Source organism: Mus pahari, chromosome 3 (genome assembly GCF_900095145.1).
Source record: "Mus pahari chromosome 3, PAHARI_EIJ_v1.1, whole genome shotgun sequence".
Taxonomy (NCBI): Eukaryota; Metazoa; Chordata; class Mammalia; order Rodentia; family Muridae; genus Mus; species Mus pahari.
Window position 1 is genome coordinate 55,450,646 of NC_034592.1, and position 20,389 is coordinate 55,471,034.

Here is a 20,389-nt window from a genome sequence, read left to right on the forward strand (position 1 = left end):
GAGAGAGAGAGAGAGAGAGAGAGACCGAACCAGGGAAGAGATGAAATCTTCCTCTGCTGTTAGTCTTTGGTCAAGCAATCTGACAAAGGTAAAGCCAGGTCTTTACAGTGGATTAGTCTGCTGTTAAACACAATATAATCCTAACTCGGTAACTGTTCTGTTGTGGTTCAGTCCGGAAAACAAAGGATGCCATGCATCCTTAGATGGAAGTTAAAGACTCAGACTTGGTCCCCTCCTGATTCTTTTGCAATGCTTAAGTGCCTTCCCAGCTGCAGAGGAGTGCCTCTCAATGAGCTTGCCCTAGTTAATATGCTGCCCCACCCCGTGGGCATCATCACTGGCCAATGCCTGATTGATGCGGAGAACCAAAGGCTTTGCTGTTTGAAACAGCTCCGGACATTCCTATCTCCAGAAGACTCTGGCACAGGGACCCTCTCCTAGAATACTCCTGAGGCTCTCCAGAATATTTACCATCATAAAAATATAGATCTGAGCATCTTTCCTGCATACTGGGCCATGAGCCGTCCTTTCTCCCCTTACTTCCACTTACTCAGTAGTGATGTCACTGAGTAGGAAGGGGATTAAGCTAGCACTAAATTGGTCCCTTCCTGTCACCTAGGATTTTGATAAACGTTCTCTTCCATGGGGTCTCTACAATGTTCTGTGTCACAGATTGCTCTACCTAAAGTCGGGGTACTCCCAGGGTGTGCAAGGACATCCCTGACTCCTTATCTCATCAGAGGACACTTTATAGTACCAAGCCTTTTACAAATATTTCCAGTCAGATTCATCAAGGAAGCAGCTAACTTTGTAAGAGGAAAGGTTGAGTTAGGTAACTGTTTGGGGCAGTCAAGGGTACAGGGCATATTCAATCAGCCAAGGTTCACTGGCTTTGGGATAAATGCTGCTTTCCCAGGACTGGAGTCTGTCTTCACACTAAACAACAGAGTCCTGGATTCCTCTGTCCACAGCCTAGCAAGTATCACCATATTCTATGCAACTCCCTGTGCATGTAGGTGTGCGTGCGTGCGTGCGTGCGTGCGTGCGTGCGTGTGTGTGTGTGTGTGTGTGTGTGTGTGTGTGTTACAAATAAAGTCGCATTGCTCTTCATGGACTGAATTTGAGCCCTTTAAAGTATGAGGAAACGCTGTGCCAAAAAGGAGCTCCTTCTCTTGCAAAACTGAAGTGTCCCTCCCGGTACAATTTTTACGAATTGGCAAAGAAACAATCCAAAAATTTAGAAGCAATGAATACACAGTTACGCTCTTAGAGACACTTTTGTTTTCTTTGTAGTAAAACTCTGCACATTGTCAGGGAGTGACCAGGACTTCCCACTGTTGTTTTAAAGTTCTTCCAGAAAAACTATATACTTCTAATAGGTTCCCGAGAAACTAAGTGTCTGACAGGAAGTCCTGAATAGCTGTGCCTGGGATCTGGAACTAGAATAAATTCATACATCCACTTCATCCTGGGACTAGACACTGGGAACTGCGCAAAGGAGTTCTTTGCCTTTTTCTGAAACAAGAATGTTCTTAGAAGCATCCAGAAAAATGTACATTTCACCTGTGGCTCCATTCTCCACTCGGTGACATTTCAAATACAAAGGACACCAGGACAATAAAACACAACCCTTTTCTCATCTCCATCTCATCTTCAGATGAGAGACATGGGCGTCCTTTCAAGGATCCGGTTAAAACCTAAAGTCTGGATCGTCTCCGTAACAGTCTCCATTCAAACACGCACTGAAGAGTTGGTGTGACAGAGAGCAAATATGGTGGTTTATGTATGTTTGGCCCAGGGAGTGGCACTATTCAGAGGTATAGCCTTACTGGAATAGGTGTGTCACTGTGGACATGGGCTTTGATACCCTAGTCCTAGCTGCCTGGAAGTCAGTATTCTGATAGCAGCCTACAGATGAAGATGTAGAAGTCTCAGCTCCTCCTGTACCATGCCTGCCTGGATGCTGCCATGCTCCTGCCTGTATGATAATGGACTGAACCTCTGAACTTGTAAGCCAGCCCCAATTGAATGTTGTTCTTACAAGAGTTGCCTTGGTCACAGTGTCTGTTCACAGCAGTAAAATCTTAACTAAGACACCAACCAAGCACAGTTTCAAGCAACTTGTGACCAAGGCTCAAGAAGGAGTCAGAAACCCAAAAGCCATCCGATAAAACACACATTTATTAGAAATTTCCAGCAGCAGCGTCTCCAGTAGCTTTTTCTTTTCTAATCAAAGTAATTACAATCGACACTCAAAATATGAGCAACAAAATATTTCGAGGACTCGAGAATAAAATAATCAGTAGTATATTTCATTCATCCACTCTCCCACCCTTCCATTCATTCATTAACACACGTGCAATATTAGCACAGAGAAACCAGGAATGCTACTTGCTATAGAAAAATGTACGCTTGTGCCATGGTTCCTGTGCTAGAGAATTCACCAACTGCTCAAAAGAAGAGCTGGGACATACAGTAGTACATCCTGACACAAACGTACAGCTTTAGGCCAAGACCTGAAAAAAAGGCTCAGTAAGAATGTTTTCCCTTTCTTTTTGTCGACAACTGAGGAAATAAATAGTCAATACAATAACATTTTGCACCCAGAGTCAAACACCCAGCTAAGGTTTCGATTAACTGGCATCTGTTTGGCACCCTACTTTATGAAGTAGGTTTGGTTTTAGACAGTCAGCTCCAGAATTTCAGTCACTAAGGGAGGTGACGCCTGAGATGCCAGGCAAGGGCGTACGTTGATTTAAGGTCTGTCAAGCAAGAGTTCATTCAATGAAATAGAAACTCAGTGTGGGAGGTGACATGGCAGATACAGATGTTGACTTGGCAATTAGGGACACGGCACAATCAAAACATAGCTGGGGTTAGAAGACAGAGGCGCACAGAAGGGTCCAACTGAATCACTTTGTGTACCTTCTGTACCAAACTGGCCCCTACTGGTACACTTACTAATCAGGTTGACACATTATGTTGAATATTGATTATTGATTAAGTGCTGACGTGTAAAAATGGACCCACAAATGAAGCTTAAAGGCCTTTCTTCCTAGATTGTTTCAAAGGAAACATGAGTACTATCTCATCTCTAGACAGATCCAAAGCCCTAACCCTTTCCTCACCAGATCATTTATTCTTCAGCTCAGTGACCCCACTCAACAGGCACTCTCATTAGCAGAGGCAGAGATGTGATAATCCTTCCAAAATTTACACAAGTACAATATATTCACAGCATCACCTCCTGACAACATCAGTGCAAGATATACACAGTACCTCGTGATAATTGTAAAAATATGAAATGGCATCAGTAAAAAAGACACACGACACACCTTCAATTATAGGCAAACAGAGAAAAAATATATTTTTTTTATAAAGTATTGAATGTTAACTTCTTTTTCATTTGTCTGTAAAAAATATATGTGCAAAAGTGAGTGTCTAAATGTTCCCTAGAGAGTTGACAAGGCTATACATCAGAGTCTTCTTTCACAAGATTTGCAGTGTCTTTAAAGGTGTCTTCTGTGGCAGTGTAGCCTGGAGTGGAACTTCTTTTTGAAGCTTTAGCAGGAAGAGAAGGAGATGGAGGGGGAGCCATGGCCACAGCTTCTTTTTGCTCAGTGTCCATCTGCAACCACAAGAAGACACGGATGACATGGCATTTGCTACCCCAGCATGACCAGAAACAGTTCTGTATGAGGACTAACCTTTGTCAGTTTGTCCAGAATAATCTCAGTGTATGCCCAACCTAGCCAAACAATGTCTGTACTTAGAACAGGGATTAAAAGTTACCTCTGCGTAGATTGGATTTTCGAAGTTCGTTGTTTGCTTGGGTTTTCGTTTGAAGATGTTCCATTTTGTGCCCTAAATGGAAAGAGGAGATGGACGGCTTTCAGTAATGGAGTTTTCTATTTTGTTTTCTTTATAGGTATCTTTCCCTAGGTTTTTAAACTCTATTGAAAGCATATTAACTTAGGGGTGTGACTTAAGTAGTATATTATTCAACTGTCCCTGTACAGTAACTAAGACTCTCTCAGGTGTTTTCATGTAACAACTTCAAAATCTTTCCTCAATGTAAAATGTGCAGATGGAGAATCTGGGCTCGCGACATCCAGAAGACAGCCAGCCAGCCAGATACAGAGGATACAAGACGCGAAGGCAGAGGGAGAGTTCTAGAGCAGCCTAGAAGCTCAAGGAAATGCCAAATTGCGTCTCTGATTTCCAAAACTATGTCTTGGCCAGAACTCTAACTTTGCCACATCCTCTCTCTTCACCACCACCACACCACCACCACCACCACCACCACCACCACCACCACCACCACCACCACCACCACCATCATCTGCAACAACTGACATTTACCAAGTGTTTGCTGTGCATGGGGAATTGCTTTAAGGTTTGTGAGGTTGTTTTCATCTCAATAATCCTTTGATGCAGGTTTTTTGGTTCCTCCTGTATGACACACTGAGTCATAGCAGGACAAATAGCTAAAGTGTGGTAAACTAGCAGAGAGGCCTATGCACTAAAGAACTCAAAGAGAAAACCCCAGTCACACACAACAGTCGGTTGGCCCCACCTTACAGAGTGGTTGTAGTGCTGGCCACCTGTTTAACAAGCTCCCCCTATGGCAGCTCAAGTAGCCCATGTGTTTTGCAAGATAGGTGGAAATTTGGTACCAGGAGCACATGACTACCTTTGAAAGGCAAGACCACTCACCCAACCCACACATCTACTCTCTATGTCACCAAACAGAGGAAAAAGGAGAAGGAAGTCAGAGCCATGAGTTTGGAAATGTGAAGTTAAGTAGAGAAGGCCAACACCTTAAGTCATTGTCTTGGTCTGCAATAGCTCCATGCAACTAAAAATTGCTAACAAGAGGAATATGGCCATCCTCATCTCTAAAGGAGATCCCATGAGTGTCCATGCAACTTGTGGGAAATGACAGGACAGGGGTCTGAATTCTGAATATTTTCTGCATGTTTACTAAGAAATCTAAGCTTGAGAGACTCTTTTGGAAGTTCATGTCCTCAGTGTCCTAAGCAAGTGATTTGCTGAGCCAAGTGACTATTTAGTGTGTGTGTGTGTGTGTGTTTGCATGTCTACGCATGTGTACATGTAAGAGGTGATTTTTTTTTTCCTCAGCTACACTGAATTAAAGAAGACACCACTGAGTTTCTCTGCACAAGGACCAGGAACATTTAAATGTCCCACACAGTGGTTTTTATCCGGAAGTACTGCTATTTCCAATTTGCCCATGGATCCCTTTGTGAAGGGCACTGATAAGGACTACAGTTCTCAGGAGTAAAATGAGTGACTAGAATGGAGCATTTAGATCTGGGATAGCTACATGCATGCTCTTTAAAGCTAGTAGCACACTGTCCATTTAATATAATTTCATTTCAAAGGTGCTTGTTAATCTATATCCCAAATATTCTAAGATATGCGAAGGTATAGCATATATGATAAAGAAAAATTCATCAAGCGGGATTTTTGTCTCCTGAACTAGTTTCCTTGGCATATTAAATACAGCAACACTTGTGGGATGGTTGGATGGACAATTAGGTGTAGCTGGACACAGAGGACGAGGTAATAAAGTAGTGCCACCTGGTGGTAGACATTGGTAATGGTAGTAAGGCACTAAGAGCAACCCGAAAAGGTGCGTTCTCCACGTCTTTTATACCTACCCTCAACGCATCACTGTGCATGTTGTGTAAATGTCCCAGATTCTATGTTCCTTTTCATGAAGACATACTAAATCTACAATTTTGTTTTCCATTTGTATGTACGCAGTCTTCCGTGGATTAGCATCAGCTCAGAAATGTCAAAAGTTCTTTGCAAATTTCTTTTCATGAGTCAGCTATCATTACCTGAGTTTCATCAGCTCCAGGGGAGGCTGGCGTTGGCTCTGGGACTATCTCAGAAGGCTCTAGGGGCCTTCCATAATTCTGGTTTTCCACATTTTCTGGTACAGTCACCTGTGAGCTTACTGACGGCCCCTACACGGTTGTGAAAGAAGAAATGAGTACATGAATAAGTAGATCTGGATTCTGTTTGCCTCCTCGTCCCCCACAGACAGTCAGGTGCCTTTTCAATCTGGTAAGTGACACTGGCAGCTGTAAACTAGATACCACTTTCACCTCACCCAAATAAGAGCAACAACCCAAGTCACCTAAGATATCAACTGCGGCAGGCGAGGACACCCCTCATTGTCACACCCTCATTACTGCAACCCCTGCTACCTTGTCTACACCCTTCGTTCCCACCTTGACCAAAATTTGTAATAAAAGGTGCTCTAGTTGTATACCAAGTGCTAGCTAACAACACTAAGTAACAACATGAACAGCCACACAATCCCAGCAGTGGCAGAGGCCAACAAATATCTGTACGTTTGAGGCCCACCTGGGATACATACTGAGACTATGCCTCCAAAGATAAATAGATAAATAGCAAAAAAGAATAAAATGAGCAAACTTGAGGACTGCCTTAGAGGATGAATTTTAAAAAAAAAAAAAAAAGAAGTAAGCAAATGGCCTTAATACTTTCTATTTTTGTAAAATTCACATAATTGCGCAGCTATTGTTTAAAGCCATATCACCCTGAATAGATATTACAAGGAAGTCAGTATACTCCTTGTATTTTACATTCACCATTTTGTTTGTATGCATAGCCTCAGTTTATTTCATGTGAAAAATACGAGACGAGATGCCATCCCTATCCCACGATGCATTATCAAAGAGCAGACAAAAAAATTCTTTCAAGATTCAAATCTTTTGGCTCTTAAGAAAGAGCTCAGTTTGAAAAAAAAAATATCTCTATCACTTCATATTAAAATATGCTACATGGTGAATCCGAAATCAATAGCAAACACTGATAGCTGTTTCCTGTAGCTGCATAGACAAAGGACGAACAGGCCAAAGGCTGATGGATCTGGAACCAGAGCTGAGCCATTAGTCCAGGCTAACGAAAAGCACCTACCTCTCCTTCCAGCTTCTCTTACAGGTAGAGAGTAATAGGCCTTCGGAGCAAATCTTAACTTCAGACCTTTGTACTCTTCAGAACAAACTGTCCCTCTCACTTTAGCCCCCCTCAGATAGCAGCCTCATGACACGTCTCTCCGTCACTCGTGTATGACATAGTTCCCTGCTTCTGTCATAGGGCCCTGTGTCTCCAGGATCTCTAATAGACTCATACCCCTTGCTCTGGCACGTGTGACTAGAAATGACTGAGAACAGTGAACACACACACACACACACACACACACACCCCCGCCGCCGCCGCCGCCGCCGCCGCCGCCGCCAGCATGGCTGCTAAGCCTCACATCTCTGCCATGACACAGGGCTGTGACTATTTCCAGGGCTGTATCCGGGCGCAGCTTTGTGACTATGGATGGTGAAGCTGAGATGCAGGCCACTGTGCCTCCTCCCATGAGGAGGGCAGGTTCGAGGCCTGCATTCTGTAACACGGAAAGACCCAGCAGCCGCGATGGCTGAAAACAGATCGTGGGCCAGACATCTCACCTGCGCTGCCAGGCCCACTTTGGAAGTACTGTCCTTGGCTGCATACATTGGGTTTTCAAATATCACAGGTTGCTTGCCTACCTCCATGACGAAGTGTTCATTCTGGTGGGAGGGGAGAGAGAGAGAGAGAGAGAGAGAGAGAGGTCATACCCGTTGATCTGCTTCAGACAGAAAGGCATCTCCCTCATACCTGGATGTACACCAGACACGTTCACAAAGCCACCCAAAATATGAGGTCTTAGAGAGCGTAGGCGGGAGAAAAATAGCCTCAGAGACCCAGGGGTGTCTAAATAACAAACTATTGTTTCTTCTAGTCAAATAATGAACTAAGGCATCTATCTGCTCCAGAAAGCACACATCCTCTTCCTATAGCTGAATTCCCTCTGGCCCTTTAATGGATTTAATGCACTTGGATGGAATGTTGAAGAAGAGGGAAGGTGGTGGAAAGAGATAGAAGGAAATAAGGACGCATGAAGAACACTGTTCTTTCAGGCATGGGTGAGGGTGACTGGAGGTGGAGACGAAGCACCGGAAGTAGGTTTCCCAAAGCCCCCATGAGGCCAAGGCTGTACTAGACCCATCCCAGACTGTGCCACCTGACTCTCGTAAGAGGTGGGCAAATCCCTATTCTATACACGGGGCCAGAAGAAGTCAGCTCCTTGCCTGTCTGTGAATAGCTGCTACATGGTAGCACCAATTTCCTTCAAAGCTAAGGCCTACAGAGCACGGACTGCATCTGTGCTAGTTCCCCCTAGGTCAGCTTTATTCCTTGTAAGAAGGGTTTTTCCATCAATTAGCGTACGTGAAAGTCTTCAACTAACCCCTCGGAGGCTGCACTCACCATTGCCATGGATCTGTCAATAATTGTCTCAGGACCGAAAGGAGACACACCGATGTCCATGTTCACATCAGCCCCTGATCTGAAAGTCACCCCGTTCCCATTTTCAGAGGGTTTGGCAAGGCTGCTTAAGCTGAAATGAAACGAAGCCATGTGTTGTGTTGTTATTATGGTTTTTTTTGTTTTGTTTTGCTTTGTTTTTGTACTGATTACTTTCCATCCACATTACTGAGTCTTCTATGTGCAGTTCTCTCCCCAAGTGCACATGAAAGCACATGCCCAAACACAAGATCGGAACAAGAACTAGGGGTCACTAGAAGAAAGCCAAGCAACCCGCAGCTAGCTCTGCCCTCGCCTGCCCTGCGTGATAAAATACGGCCTGCAGCACAAGCTTCAGGGGGAAACTCCAGGAAGAAGTGGTTGACAGTGAACACTCTCAGTTCTCACAACTGGGGGTCATGGTGGCTCATACGTGTGGTCCCAGAGCAAGGTGGAGGCCACATGAAAAATAAATCTTGCCTCATAAAAGTAAGCAAAAAAAAAAAAGGGGGGCTGGAGAGATGGCTCAGCAGTTAAGACTGCTCTTCCAGAGGTCCTGAGTTCAATTCCCAGCAACCACATGGTGACTCACAACCATCTGTAATGGGATCTGGCGCCCTCTTCTGGTGTGTCTGAAGACAGCTACAGTATACTCGTCATATATATATAATAAAGAAGGAAAATGAGCACAGAAACGAAGACTACCCTGAGATCATGAGAATAGGTGAGCTATCAATCTTCTAAAAAAAAAAAAAAATCCATTGAACACAGGCTTATTACCTGCCTCCTAATGAAACTGACCTTGGCAGCTTGGGCAGAGTGGGTAAAATCGAGCCAGTTTTCCTGTAGTGAAAGAATCCAACGAGTACCAGAGCCCCAACAATGATGACCATCACGAATGTCAACAGAACAGCCATTGCTGCAGAGGGAAGAAGCAGAAAGCCAACATCAGCACCTTGACAAACAAGGACGCGCTAGAGGGGCTCTCACCAGTGGCCCTTCAAAGACTGGGCGAAGAGGAAGATGGGGGGCTGCGACTGGTGCAGGTCACCACATTCCCGACACTTACTCGTCCCCGGAGGGATGCCTCTCGAGAGCCCAATCTCACAGTATTCTCCACTGTAGCCGCCAGGACACCTGGAATCAGAAGGAAACACATCACCTTTGGAGGCAGAGAGAGCCCCAATCCGGTAACTGATGCAGGAGGAACAGGCAGTGAAGCCTGCTCCACACCCACTTATTCTGTACTCGTTCTAGAAAGCCACTGGTCGTGGTGTGGTACTTAGAAGGTCAGTCTCATGGCATAAGCCTACTGGCTCCTCTGCTCCATGCATTTCTTAGAGAGGGAGTGTGTGCCGTCCTCCAACCGCTTTCGAGGAGGAAGAGACAATTCATCTGGTTCTGCCATGACGGTTTCCCTCAGGCTTCTTCACCCCAGACTAGTCTGCTCGTCATGATCTTTGTATTAGAGCATCTTTCCTGTCCGTTGCTCTCTTGTATCCTAAGCCATCTTCCCAGGTGAGGTGGGAGGTGGCACGTGGAGAGATACTGCTGTCCTCTCCTTAACTCCTCACTCTTTGACACGACTTCGGCATTCCCAAGAGTTGTTAGAAATGCAGTACCCCTGAGAATACACCTAGGCACTTGAGCCAGACCTTCAGGTGAGGGTTATGCCAGTTATGATTTGGGAAGCGATGCCTCGCCTCCCGCAGACTCCCCCAGAGGAGGAGAAGCTGGTTAGATGGGAAATGGTGAATTGGGTGCGAGCCTCTAGTTCTTGTTTTCCCAGCTATATTGAGATCTCAGGTTCCCTTAAAGAGCCAAGGTCCACAGCTGGGACCGAGAGTCACACTTACTTGCATTTGGGGAGTTCATTCTCATCAAAATAGCAACTTCCTCCGTGCATGCACCTGCATGGGGGAGGCATGGTGATGGGGAGTTCACTGGCTGCAGAAAGGAAAAGCCATGCGTGGGTTAGTCAGTCACACACACTGCAGCAGAGCATTGCACCATGCAAAACCAGCCCAGGAGTGAGATGGGGAATGAGGAGGGTCAGGCCAGCTGACCTTGCCAGGCTAGCCCCTGCTTCCTAAACGGTGATAAGATCTTGGGGAATTACACATGCTTGCAGAGAGAAACTTCATAGCACGTTCCTCCTCTAAACAATGAGGGGATGCCACATATGAGGGGACATACATTATGTCGCCTGAAACTCTCCAAATTCTCTTCTGGGAACCATTAAAGCCAAGAGTTTAACTGCAACCCAAGACTCCGGAGCATCGGCATGGGGGAAGGCAAGAGGCTGACACACATAGACGCACAAGCGCCTGAGGGTCAGCTAGCGAGAGGTACCCTCACTTGATCGGGAGCCCTCCTCTGGGTTCCTGCTCCTGGCTCAGCCCTAGCACTCTCCCTGGTTGAGCACTTATCACATGTGTATTCTATCTGAGGAGTTTGTCTGCTCTCTGGGCTCGATAGGTCTCTATGCAATGTTCCCTTTATCAGAGAGGCTAGCCAAGGCAACCATGCCATCCCCCTGCCTCGAACTGTCCTATTGCATTTTTTGTCCGTTATATTTTAACCACCTGTGCTGTTACATACTCATACGACTAGCTAGTACGCTTAATGAGAGAAGAGATCTGTCTGCTTTCTCATTTCTGTTATCTCTGGTCCTTTCAGTCATACCTAGTACAGAGTGGACATTCAATAAATAGCACTGAACTAACTGATGAGTTAATTAACAATAGGCCACATCAAGGCCCCACTCGTGAACTTACTTTGGATAAAGTTCTTTTAAATGAAAATCTTATAAAGTGTTTGCCTGCATGTGTGTCTGTGTACCACAGAAGTGTGGTATCCTCCTATTACAGAGTGTAGTATCCTCAGAAGCCAGAAGTTGTGAGATTCCCCATTGGACTGGTGGTTGTGACTCACGGGGGCATGGGAGGGGGCGTAACGGACAAGCAGTTAGTGCTCTTAACCACTAAGCCATCTCTCCAGCCTCAAAAAACAAAAACAAAACAAAACAAAACAAAAAAACAAAATAAAAAAATCTTGTCGACAGCTCTCCAGGTACACACGAGGTAGGAGAAGAGATAAGAAAAGCAGTATTTCCAAATAGGATGAATCCTTGCTTAAATGCTTGTTCCCCCCAGTGATAGGAACTATTCCTGCCTCTTCATTTCCCCACCAGCTTTTTTAGGAAGATCCCAGGATGTTAGCGATAAAATAGGCTGCAGGGTAAACTGCAGGATGACTTTCCAATCGTTCATTAAGCAAAGGGTACTGATTAGGGGCAGCTGTTATCCCCCACATTGTCTTATTAACTGTTTAGAAAAGCTACTGAAAAGCGGGTCTTGCCCAGAAGAGCTCATCCAGAGAACTGCATGAGAACCAAAACCACTGCTTCCTTATTCTGGATCTCATTTCTCAGCCACCTAGCCAGCTTTCAAGATACAGTCCTTTGACAGTTTAAAATTCTGAAACGCGCATGAGAGAAAAGCGGCGATATTCTCCAAGCTCCTCCCTGCTCTATGCAAGCTCCTCCCACCGCAGGAAATAGTTCTCCACCTTAATTGAATTTTGAGAAAATAAGGGATCTACCATGAGGGGGAGGAAGGAAGGAGGAAGAGCCTCACAGAAAACCCTCTCTTCAAAACGTCTTTATAGCATAAATGGCAACCTGACTGCACCCAGAGCCTCACACAGCTCTATGTGGTTCCCTCATCCCCTTTTCTAGCTACTCCCAACTTGAATCTGCAAAGGTCACATCATACAGGATGCATCACACAGCTCCTGAAGGCCCCAGGCTTCCCAAGCAGTGAGTATCCTCACCTGCATCACACTCAACGGTGCTGCCAGTTACGAAGTCGGAGCCTTGGGGACAGGCACAGCTGTAGCCTCCTGGTCTCAGCAGGCAGAGGTGGCTACAGACCTGCTTGCAAGGGTTGGACACTGGAAAAGAGATGAGAACTGAGTTAGGTCCTGACAGGAGACTGGGTACCTCAGCCAAAGCATGTCTACTAACTGATGTGGCTCTGCCCGGCATTGGCGCAGCCAAGCAGCATCCAGGACCTCTAGGCTACCTGGAGACACACTACCATCTGTGCCACCCTATCAAAGTGGCACAGACCTCCCTGTGATTTCTGTGCTAGTCACAGTCTCCACTGTTGCTATTCATCTCTGCTGTTGGAAAGTGAGTATCTGCTTGGTGCAGGCATAATCTTAACATCTATTAGTGATAAGTAATAATGGCTCAAGAGATCAATAGATCCCAAGTTTTTGTTTGTTTATTTGTTTGTTTTTGTTTTGTTTTGTTTTAAAAACAGGGATTCTCTGTGTAGCCCTGGCTGTCCTGGAACTCACTCTGAAGACCAGGCTGGCCTCGGACTCAGAGATCTGCCTACCTCTGCCTCCCAAGTGCTGGGATTAAAGTCATGCGCCACCACTGCCCAGCTGGATCCCAAGTCTTATAACAAGACTTGTCACTGCCCAAATCTGAGTGGGTCATAGCATCAAGTCTACCCAGTACCCATCCTGAGTGAGCTTTCTACAAATTCTTCCGAATTTTACTGTGGGCTTCAGTTTCTTTCTAAATATAAAGGGTACTTAACTGATTTGACAGAATGAGGTGGGAGCCACTCAAAACATTACGTTGGGATGGATCCCAGCTACAACCATTTAAAAACTCTTCATGTTTTAAAATCACTTGAAATATACTTCCACACAAATTATGAAGGATCCAAGGGCTAAATTAGACTCGTGTTTTCCGGATCCTTCCTCAGGCTCACATTCTGTGTTTTTTATTTACCACCATCCAAAAGACAACCTCAGTTGAGGCATAGACATCAGATAATAAGACACGTTACAAAAACCACATCTAAAATCTGCCCCAATTGACTATTTTGTCAGCTTTCAGGAGTAGAGTTCTTCATATTTTAATGTGCTATGAAATCTGCATAAATTCAGATTCTGCTTTAGAAGTTCAAGTGAAGTCTAAGCATCTGCATTGTAACTAATCTATGCCTGATGTCGTCTGTGCTCAGACTGCACAGAGTAGCAAAGGACCGGGGAACTGGTTTCACATTTTCCTGAACCACCATAACGCACAAGATGACTGAGAACTTTGAACACCCACAGGTAGGGCACAGCAAGGCATGTTTAACAGGGTCTGCCAGTCTGATCCATGCTGAAATTTAAGGACAGTCAATCCAGAGTGAATGGCAATCTAGCACATTTGAGATGGAATGGAAATCCCAGGCCTTCTCTTGAGTCAGCATTCCCTGAGAGTCAGCATTCCCCGAGAGGGAGCCAGAGCTTCAGGGGACTGTGAACCTGGTCACCAGGTCATGAAAGTCACAAGATCACTTGAGCCTCAATGCTAATACAGGGTCTCAGGACACCAGTGAACTCTGTCCCTGATTCAGAAATACAGGTTAGGTGGGGATGACTTATCCAAGCCCATAGCAGAATTCAGCCAGACCCAGGACAACAAAACAGTGAGGAAAACAAACAAACAAACAAACAAACAAACTGAACTTTGGATTGGTTAGAATTAAGCTTAAAAGGCATCCCATTGGTTGTATGGCAAGTTATTAAATGTTTCTGCCTCAGATTCTTTATTTGAGATCAGAATGCTAGTACTAAAGAAAGAATCTGGTACTAGATAGCTTGCTTGGTAAAGGCTAATTTCTTTGTTCATTTCAAAAATATCCCGTCTTTTTCTCCTCACAATGTGGAGACATGATCTAGAACACGGGTAACCTAGAAAGCAGGTCTGAATGGTGCAAAAAGAGGTATTTCCTTACGTTTTTGCCATCTTAAGAATGAAGGAGATTTCTGACATGCATGAGACGTTTGTGTCTGTTAGATTCTGTGGCCTAAAAGTCTATCTCCCTAAATGCCAAACAAGGACTGAGACATTTCTAATGATTTTTTTTTCTGTTCATGATTCATAATAATTTCATTCATCCTAATTGTAGGATGTTCTCTTTCTACATTCAAAATGTTTAAGCACCCACGCAGACCCACTCCCCCATCATGATCCTTATCATCTACTAACGCACTAGCCAGTATTCCTAAATAAGGTGTCTGGTCCACGAGGACCATCTCTTCCCAACGCTGGTATTTACCTGACTGGTTGTATCTCAGTTGATGGAAGATGCGGACTTGAGTGAGCCAGGGGTTCACCACCAGCACTTTCTCTTTGTTCCCTTTCCCAAATTTGTTTTGTCTCCACACTTCTCCCTTTTCCTTAGCTACCCAGTAGAGCTGGTCTTCAAAGATGTCCAGACTGAAGGGCTTCATTGCTGCATAGCAGTAGTGGAGAGACAAAAGAGAGCTAATGAGACACAACACACAGCACTAACTGTGTCCGTTGTCACTTGGCTCCAAGTCATTATCTAGCATATTTGGGCAGACTTTCTGGAAGTGTTACATTGAGAGTTCAAGATAAGTTAAACTGAGTTCGTATAAATGGGCTTACTTTAAGCTGCTGATTTATCACCATGTGATGAACTAAGACCCTCCCCATCTCCCACTTTGAATGTAAGAGCATGCTGGCCAGTTAGGAGAAAGGTGGTATGTACTGGATTGTTAGATGTCTGTTTTAGATTTTTGAATAATAAAACAAAATACTCCACTCTGCATGTTTCTAGTTGAACACAAGGACAGGCTAGCACATGGAAAGTGAGAACAGGCTAGCACATGGAAAATGAATAAGTCTAGAAGCAGTTTATGCATATTAGTAAGAACACACATGACTTAAAATTCTCAGAGAAGCCTAACAGAAACCTTAGTTCTTTCTTGATCTGATCTTTAAAAATATAAAAAAGGATTATTGTGAATTAGTTTGAATTTAATACCGCAGCTGGGTGCTGATGGCAACAAATCTGCGGGATTACATAAACCCTATCCTAAGATGCAGCAGAAATACATTAGAACATTACTGAGATACAAATCCTAGCTAACTGCTAACCTTCGTTTATGATGAGTCTCCTGTCCGTCCCATCATATTTTATGCTTTCAATAACATCTTCTTTGGAGTCACTCCAATAGATCCGATCATCATTCAGGTAATCTATGGAAAGACCATTTGGCCAGCCAAGGTTCTCAGAAGCCAGAACATGGCGGTGCTCCCCATTCATCCAGGCTGTCTCAATTTTAGGCTGTTTTCCCTGGTCGGTCCAGAACATGAGCCTGTAACGGAAAATGTCCTGATTGAACTCGTCTGGTGGCGCTTCCTCGCTCTGTGGCATCGGAAGCATTAGTGTCTGACGGCGCAGCCAACCGCTTTCCTGAGCGTGAGTAATGCTGTTTCTGTAAAGATGTCTCTTTATTTCCAAGATATGTTATACACAAGAAGCACAGTTTGATGCCATGGTAAGAGTTAGATCTTCTCAGGGAAGCGCATGTTAAGCATCACCACTGAATGCCCAAGGGCCGTGATTTCACAGAGGGGAGACAATAAAATCAAAGTAATAATAACTCAGTGTTTGAAATACAAATACAGGACACTAGTCCTGTCCAAATAGGCAAAGCACTTGCTAAATAACCATGAAAATGTCAAAAATCTAGAGGAAAAAACCAAACTAGTTCTCTCTTACAGTGAGGTCAGCTACCAATTATAGTATTTCTATACGTAAGCAATATGTGTATGTATGAACATGCCTTTTGCGTATGTTTCATACTTTGGAAATAAAATTTTATTGCCAGTAAATTAAACCAAATTGCCAGCTGAATTCCAATCAGCAAGACATTTTTGAATGCATCCAAATGAAAGTGCAGAAAAAGGATTCGTGTAAGCAGATGGATTCTCCTGTATATCCCAAAGTGGAATTTCACCAGTAGAAACTATATATTGACTAGGAGCATCTCTTGAAATACTTACCCTAGCTTAGGATTCACAACAATGGCGGCCGGCTGATCCAGTTGGGTGGTGATCAGCCACTTCCGGTATCTTCCGTCAAGGGTAGCCACCTCAATCCGTTGACTCTTAGCATCTGACCAGTAAATATGCCTGAATGTAGAGGGACAGAGTTAAACAATAGAAAAGCCCAGACCAATCACTTAAAAAGAAATGGGAACGTGAGAAGATTTGATTTGTAAGTTTTAGTCAGTGCAATAAACACTCAGACGCTGAATCTGTGCTTGCAGAGGATACAGTAAGTAGATTGGCCACCCATCTCAATTTTTATGTCAGGTGCTTCCACAGGCAGATTAAGGCATGTGACTTTTCATCCTTACTGTCCATGGGTCTCTTCCCCACCCCCACTCCCACCCCCACCCCCACCCCCACTCCCACCCCCACCCCCATTCCACCCCTCACCCCCGCCTTGGCAATGAGCCCAAGTGTAATCAAGAAGAATTGAGCATCGGTCCCAAAGATGAGTGGAAATAAGATTTCAAAATAAAAACTCTGTAAGGCTAGCCTTGACCTATTCCCATATCTAAGGCTGCAGGCTCCTTCTCTGGCAAACAGAATGAACTCCTGCAGTGTCTGCTCCCTCATCGGTTGAGGCTCAGAAAGAGGTAAAACTTCAGATGGGAGGGAAGGATGCTACCATTTCCTTGCAGGTGGATTAACAGCTAAGGGTCTCTGTAATGGTTCTCTAAGGCCTGGCTTCCTGGCAGAACACGCTGAGGGTGAGCCTTCTGTTAGCCTCCAGGCACGCTGGGGACTCAATTGACTTCTTTGGAGAAGCTCAAGTCTCCCAGGACAAGATGGTTAAAGGGAAAAATGAAGTTGTACTTCAAATGACTCCCTATTCTCCATCCAGGCAGGCAGGGAGCCATTGAGGATTCCCATTCTTGCTTCATTTCCAAGGCTAAGACACTCTCCCACCAGTGTCTGGCCCACGCGGGCCTCTTCCTGGAAAAGGGGTTGTAGGTAACACTTGTGTACCGGGCATCAGTGTGAGCAAGATTCTATGGAGGGTTCTAATCAAGGGGTCATCCAAACTATGAGCCAGAAGGTTCTAGACGCTCCAACAGAACAGAACAAGAGTAAAGGCTCTATTAACTTTCCAGCTGGTATCAGCGAGCTTGGATACTAAAAACTGTGGCTTGTTCTTTTTCTCAAATAATTATCAGATGAAATGTTTAATCCCAAAGTAATACACTTGAAGAAGAACACGGCCATACTCCAAGTTAGTACTGGAACACAGAGCTCTCACATCTAACATAGAATCTTGTGGTATACACAGAATACAGAAAAGGACAGTGTTTGTATTGCACACAGAGGCAAGCAGGGGTGATGGCTGTGGTCGGAGCACGTCCATGCAGGGCTGATGTGGGCTAGCTGCTGAGCTCACCATTATAACACATGCACTTCACCGTGGTGAAGCAGCACTCCTTCATGAAAATGAAATGGGCAAGAGAGATGAGTGACAGACTTACCTTCCAACCCAGTCCACGGCTAATCCATCTGGCTGCATTAAATATTTCAGGCCCAGATCAACTTCACGGACGGGATTGTTGCTACCAGATTCAAAGTCGGGAATGTAGGCACGTTTGATTGCACCGAATTGAGAGCCCTGTGCCAGCACAGTGTAATATACAACACCTAGGGAGGAGTGCACAGTAAGAGTGGGTCTTGGGTCTAATAGAGTCATGCAGTGAGTGATCTCTCTACCTCCTCACTTTCATAATGCAATTAACTCCCTTACATCAAACCTCAATACATATCATACTGGAACTGGAAAGGTTCAACTTATAACTTCCTGTGCTGTGACAAGATTCAAGGGGTATTTTATACTTGATCATAACTAAAAGGCTAAGAAGTTATTATAAATATATAATATATAAATAAACATACAAAGATTGTGCCTCCTGCCCAAGACAGGGGCCCACTACCTAGTAGTTCAGGAGACTTTTAACTTCTAATTCTCCTGCCCCCTACCCACTAAACACTGAGGTTAATCTGATCACACCAAGATTAAGACTGAAATTCAGAGTGCATTGGACACACACTTCTTTCCTAAACAGGTATCATTCTTGGAATAAACTTGAAAAGAAAAATATTGCCTTGCATAAATAAATGTGAAAATACTGTAATAAGTTTCACATTGACATCATTATTAGTAGATCATAAACATTTCACGTGTTGTCACATTTATCCCCCTTCCCTCCCCCCCCAAAAAAAAATCCTCTCAGGTAGATAAGAATGAGATTATTACTAACACTTTACTACTTAAAAAAAAAAAAATGAGATCTAAAGAATTGTAACGATTGCTTGATGTCATAACTCCAGAAAACAGAAGGACAGAAGGACAGAAGACCATGCCCAATGACAAGCACTGTTCACTTTTTTCTTCATTCCGCCAAGATCTTTTAGTGCCCAGTGCATATATTGTCTATAGGAGATATCAGATCAGGAGCTGGGTATGTAGAGATGAATTAGGTTCAGTCTCCAAAGGGCACAACACAATTAGAAGAGTCATTCGAACAACTAGCGGCAAAAAGCATGTAGCATGTGTCTCAAAGCACATATAAAATGCTATTGCCTCATAGTGAGCTTTTGTGGGACTCTGCCAGAATGTCACAGCGGTGACATTGGTGCTCAGAAATCTGCCCCGATGCCATAGTAGAAAGGAAGGGCAGCTGTGTGTGTGCAAAGACGGGGGGGGGGGGGTGTTAAAATACAAGGAGAGGTGGGGAGAAGTTTCAGTGGGAAAGCAAGAAAATCTGACGGGACCTAAGTCCACTGTGAAAATCCAGGGACAGGAGCCTGCACTTCCAATCAGGCAGCAAAACTTCACTCGATACGAAATGGCGAACCCCACAAATTCACCATCTAAGAATCAAGAAAACCAATGCAATGACCAATGGTGCAAGTCTCGTACTCACTGAGGCCTATGCCCTCGGGGTCCCAGTCGTAGTCAATCGCTTGGATGTGTTCCTCCTCTTCCAGATACTCTGAGAACTTCTCAGAGGAGATATTGTACTTCCGGATACGGACATTCTCAGGCAGGAGCAAGAGAGGGGGGTTTCCTGCAAGCAAACAAAGGGGCTGCTTTGACTCTCTGAATGCCACTGAAATGTTTAAGAAGTAGGCATTAAATGCACTATAGGTATTTCCCTTGCGGGCAGGGATGAGGAGGAAGAGGAGGAGTTACTTTTAGAGGAATCTGACCCTCACAGCTGGCTACCCTTGGACGCAAAATCCAGATGTAAGCATCAATTTTTTGTTTTAAATTTATATATATATTTGTTTACTTACTTGTCCCAATGGCAGTTTAGACAAGACCACCCCAAAGAACACCCATTTTTACCACAAGTCTTTCCTCCATCCTCTGATAAGAATTAGATAGACATGGAGAATCGCGAAGAAATACAGTTTTCAGGGTCCTGCTGAGAGCACCCCAGGGAGCTATCCGCCTTGGCTCTTGACTGACAGGTTTTGTGATTGTCTTAACAGATAATCACCTCCACAGCCCAATTTAACTGCTAGCTAATGAGAGGCAAGCCAGCTTGTTCTTGAATTTTTAGGTTTTTTTTTTTTTTTTAAAAACTCTTTCAACCATGACTCATCCCAAAATACTTCTCTAAAATTTTAAAATTTTAATTTACTTGCAAAATGTCAATCAAATGTAATTTAAGTGACTTTTAAAAGTTCATTTCATATATTTCCTCAGACTTGACATTATGTTTTAGATGAATATTCTAATTTATTTCAACTATTCCCTCAGTTAAAAGATTTAAACTTTTTTTTTTTAATTTGCTACTTAATTGTAGGACCAGCTGTTCAAATGACTTCACTCTAGTTTCTATTCACTTGACAAACATGCACTGTAAATACCCAGCTTATGCTATGTGTAGGGTAGACCTTTTGAACACTTTAACTCACTATGTTCTTGATACATTTCTTAGAGTCTAGAACCAAGCTGGGCCTGGTTGTGCATGCCTTTAATCCCAGCACTTGGGAGGCAGAGGCAAGTAGATTTCTGAGTTCGAGGCCAGCCTGGTCTACAGAGTGAGTTCCAGGACAGCCAGAGCT

The 20,389-nt window shown here is 44.2% G+C and overlaps 1 protein-coding gene across 1 annotated transcript in view; it reads right to left on the bottom strand.

The window, feature by feature from the left end:
- Window positions 1–2,169: 2,169 nt before the first annotated feature.
- Lrp2 (LDL receptor related protein 2) overlaps window positions 2,170–20,389 on the bottom strand; it is a 161,662-nt gene continuing 143,442 nt past the window's right edge. The window contains exons 66-79 of the mRNA XM_021193735.2: window positions 19,240–19,383; window positions 17,791–17,956; window positions 16,283–16,411; window positions 15,371–15,591; window positions 14,526–14,702; window positions 12,229–12,348; window positions 10,251–10,341; window positions 9,464–9,531; window positions 9,196–9,313; window positions 8,359–8,488; window positions 7,518–7,619; window positions 5,868–5,996; window positions 3,793–3,864; window positions 2,170–3,628 (exon numbers count right to left, since the gene is read on the bottom strand). Of these exons, the coding sequence (XP_021049394.1) occupies window positions 3,470–3,628; window positions 3,793–3,864; window positions 5,868–5,996; window positions 7,518–7,619; window positions 8,359–8,488; window positions 9,196–9,313; window positions 9,464–9,531; window positions 10,251–10,341; window positions 12,229–12,348; window positions 14,526–14,702; window positions 15,371–15,591; window positions 16,283–16,411; window positions 17,791–17,956; window positions 19,240–19,383 (1,826 nt within the window). The 3' untranslated portion in view covers window positions 2,170–3,469. The remainder of the gene's footprint in view (window positions 3,629–3,792; window positions 3,865–5,867; window positions 5,997–7,517; window positions 7,620–8,358; window positions 8,489–9,195; window positions 9,314–9,463; window positions 9,532–10,250; window positions 10,342–12,228; window positions 12,349–14,525; window positions 14,703–15,370; window positions 15,592–16,282; window positions 16,412–17,790; window positions 17,957–19,239; window positions 19,384–20,389) is intronic.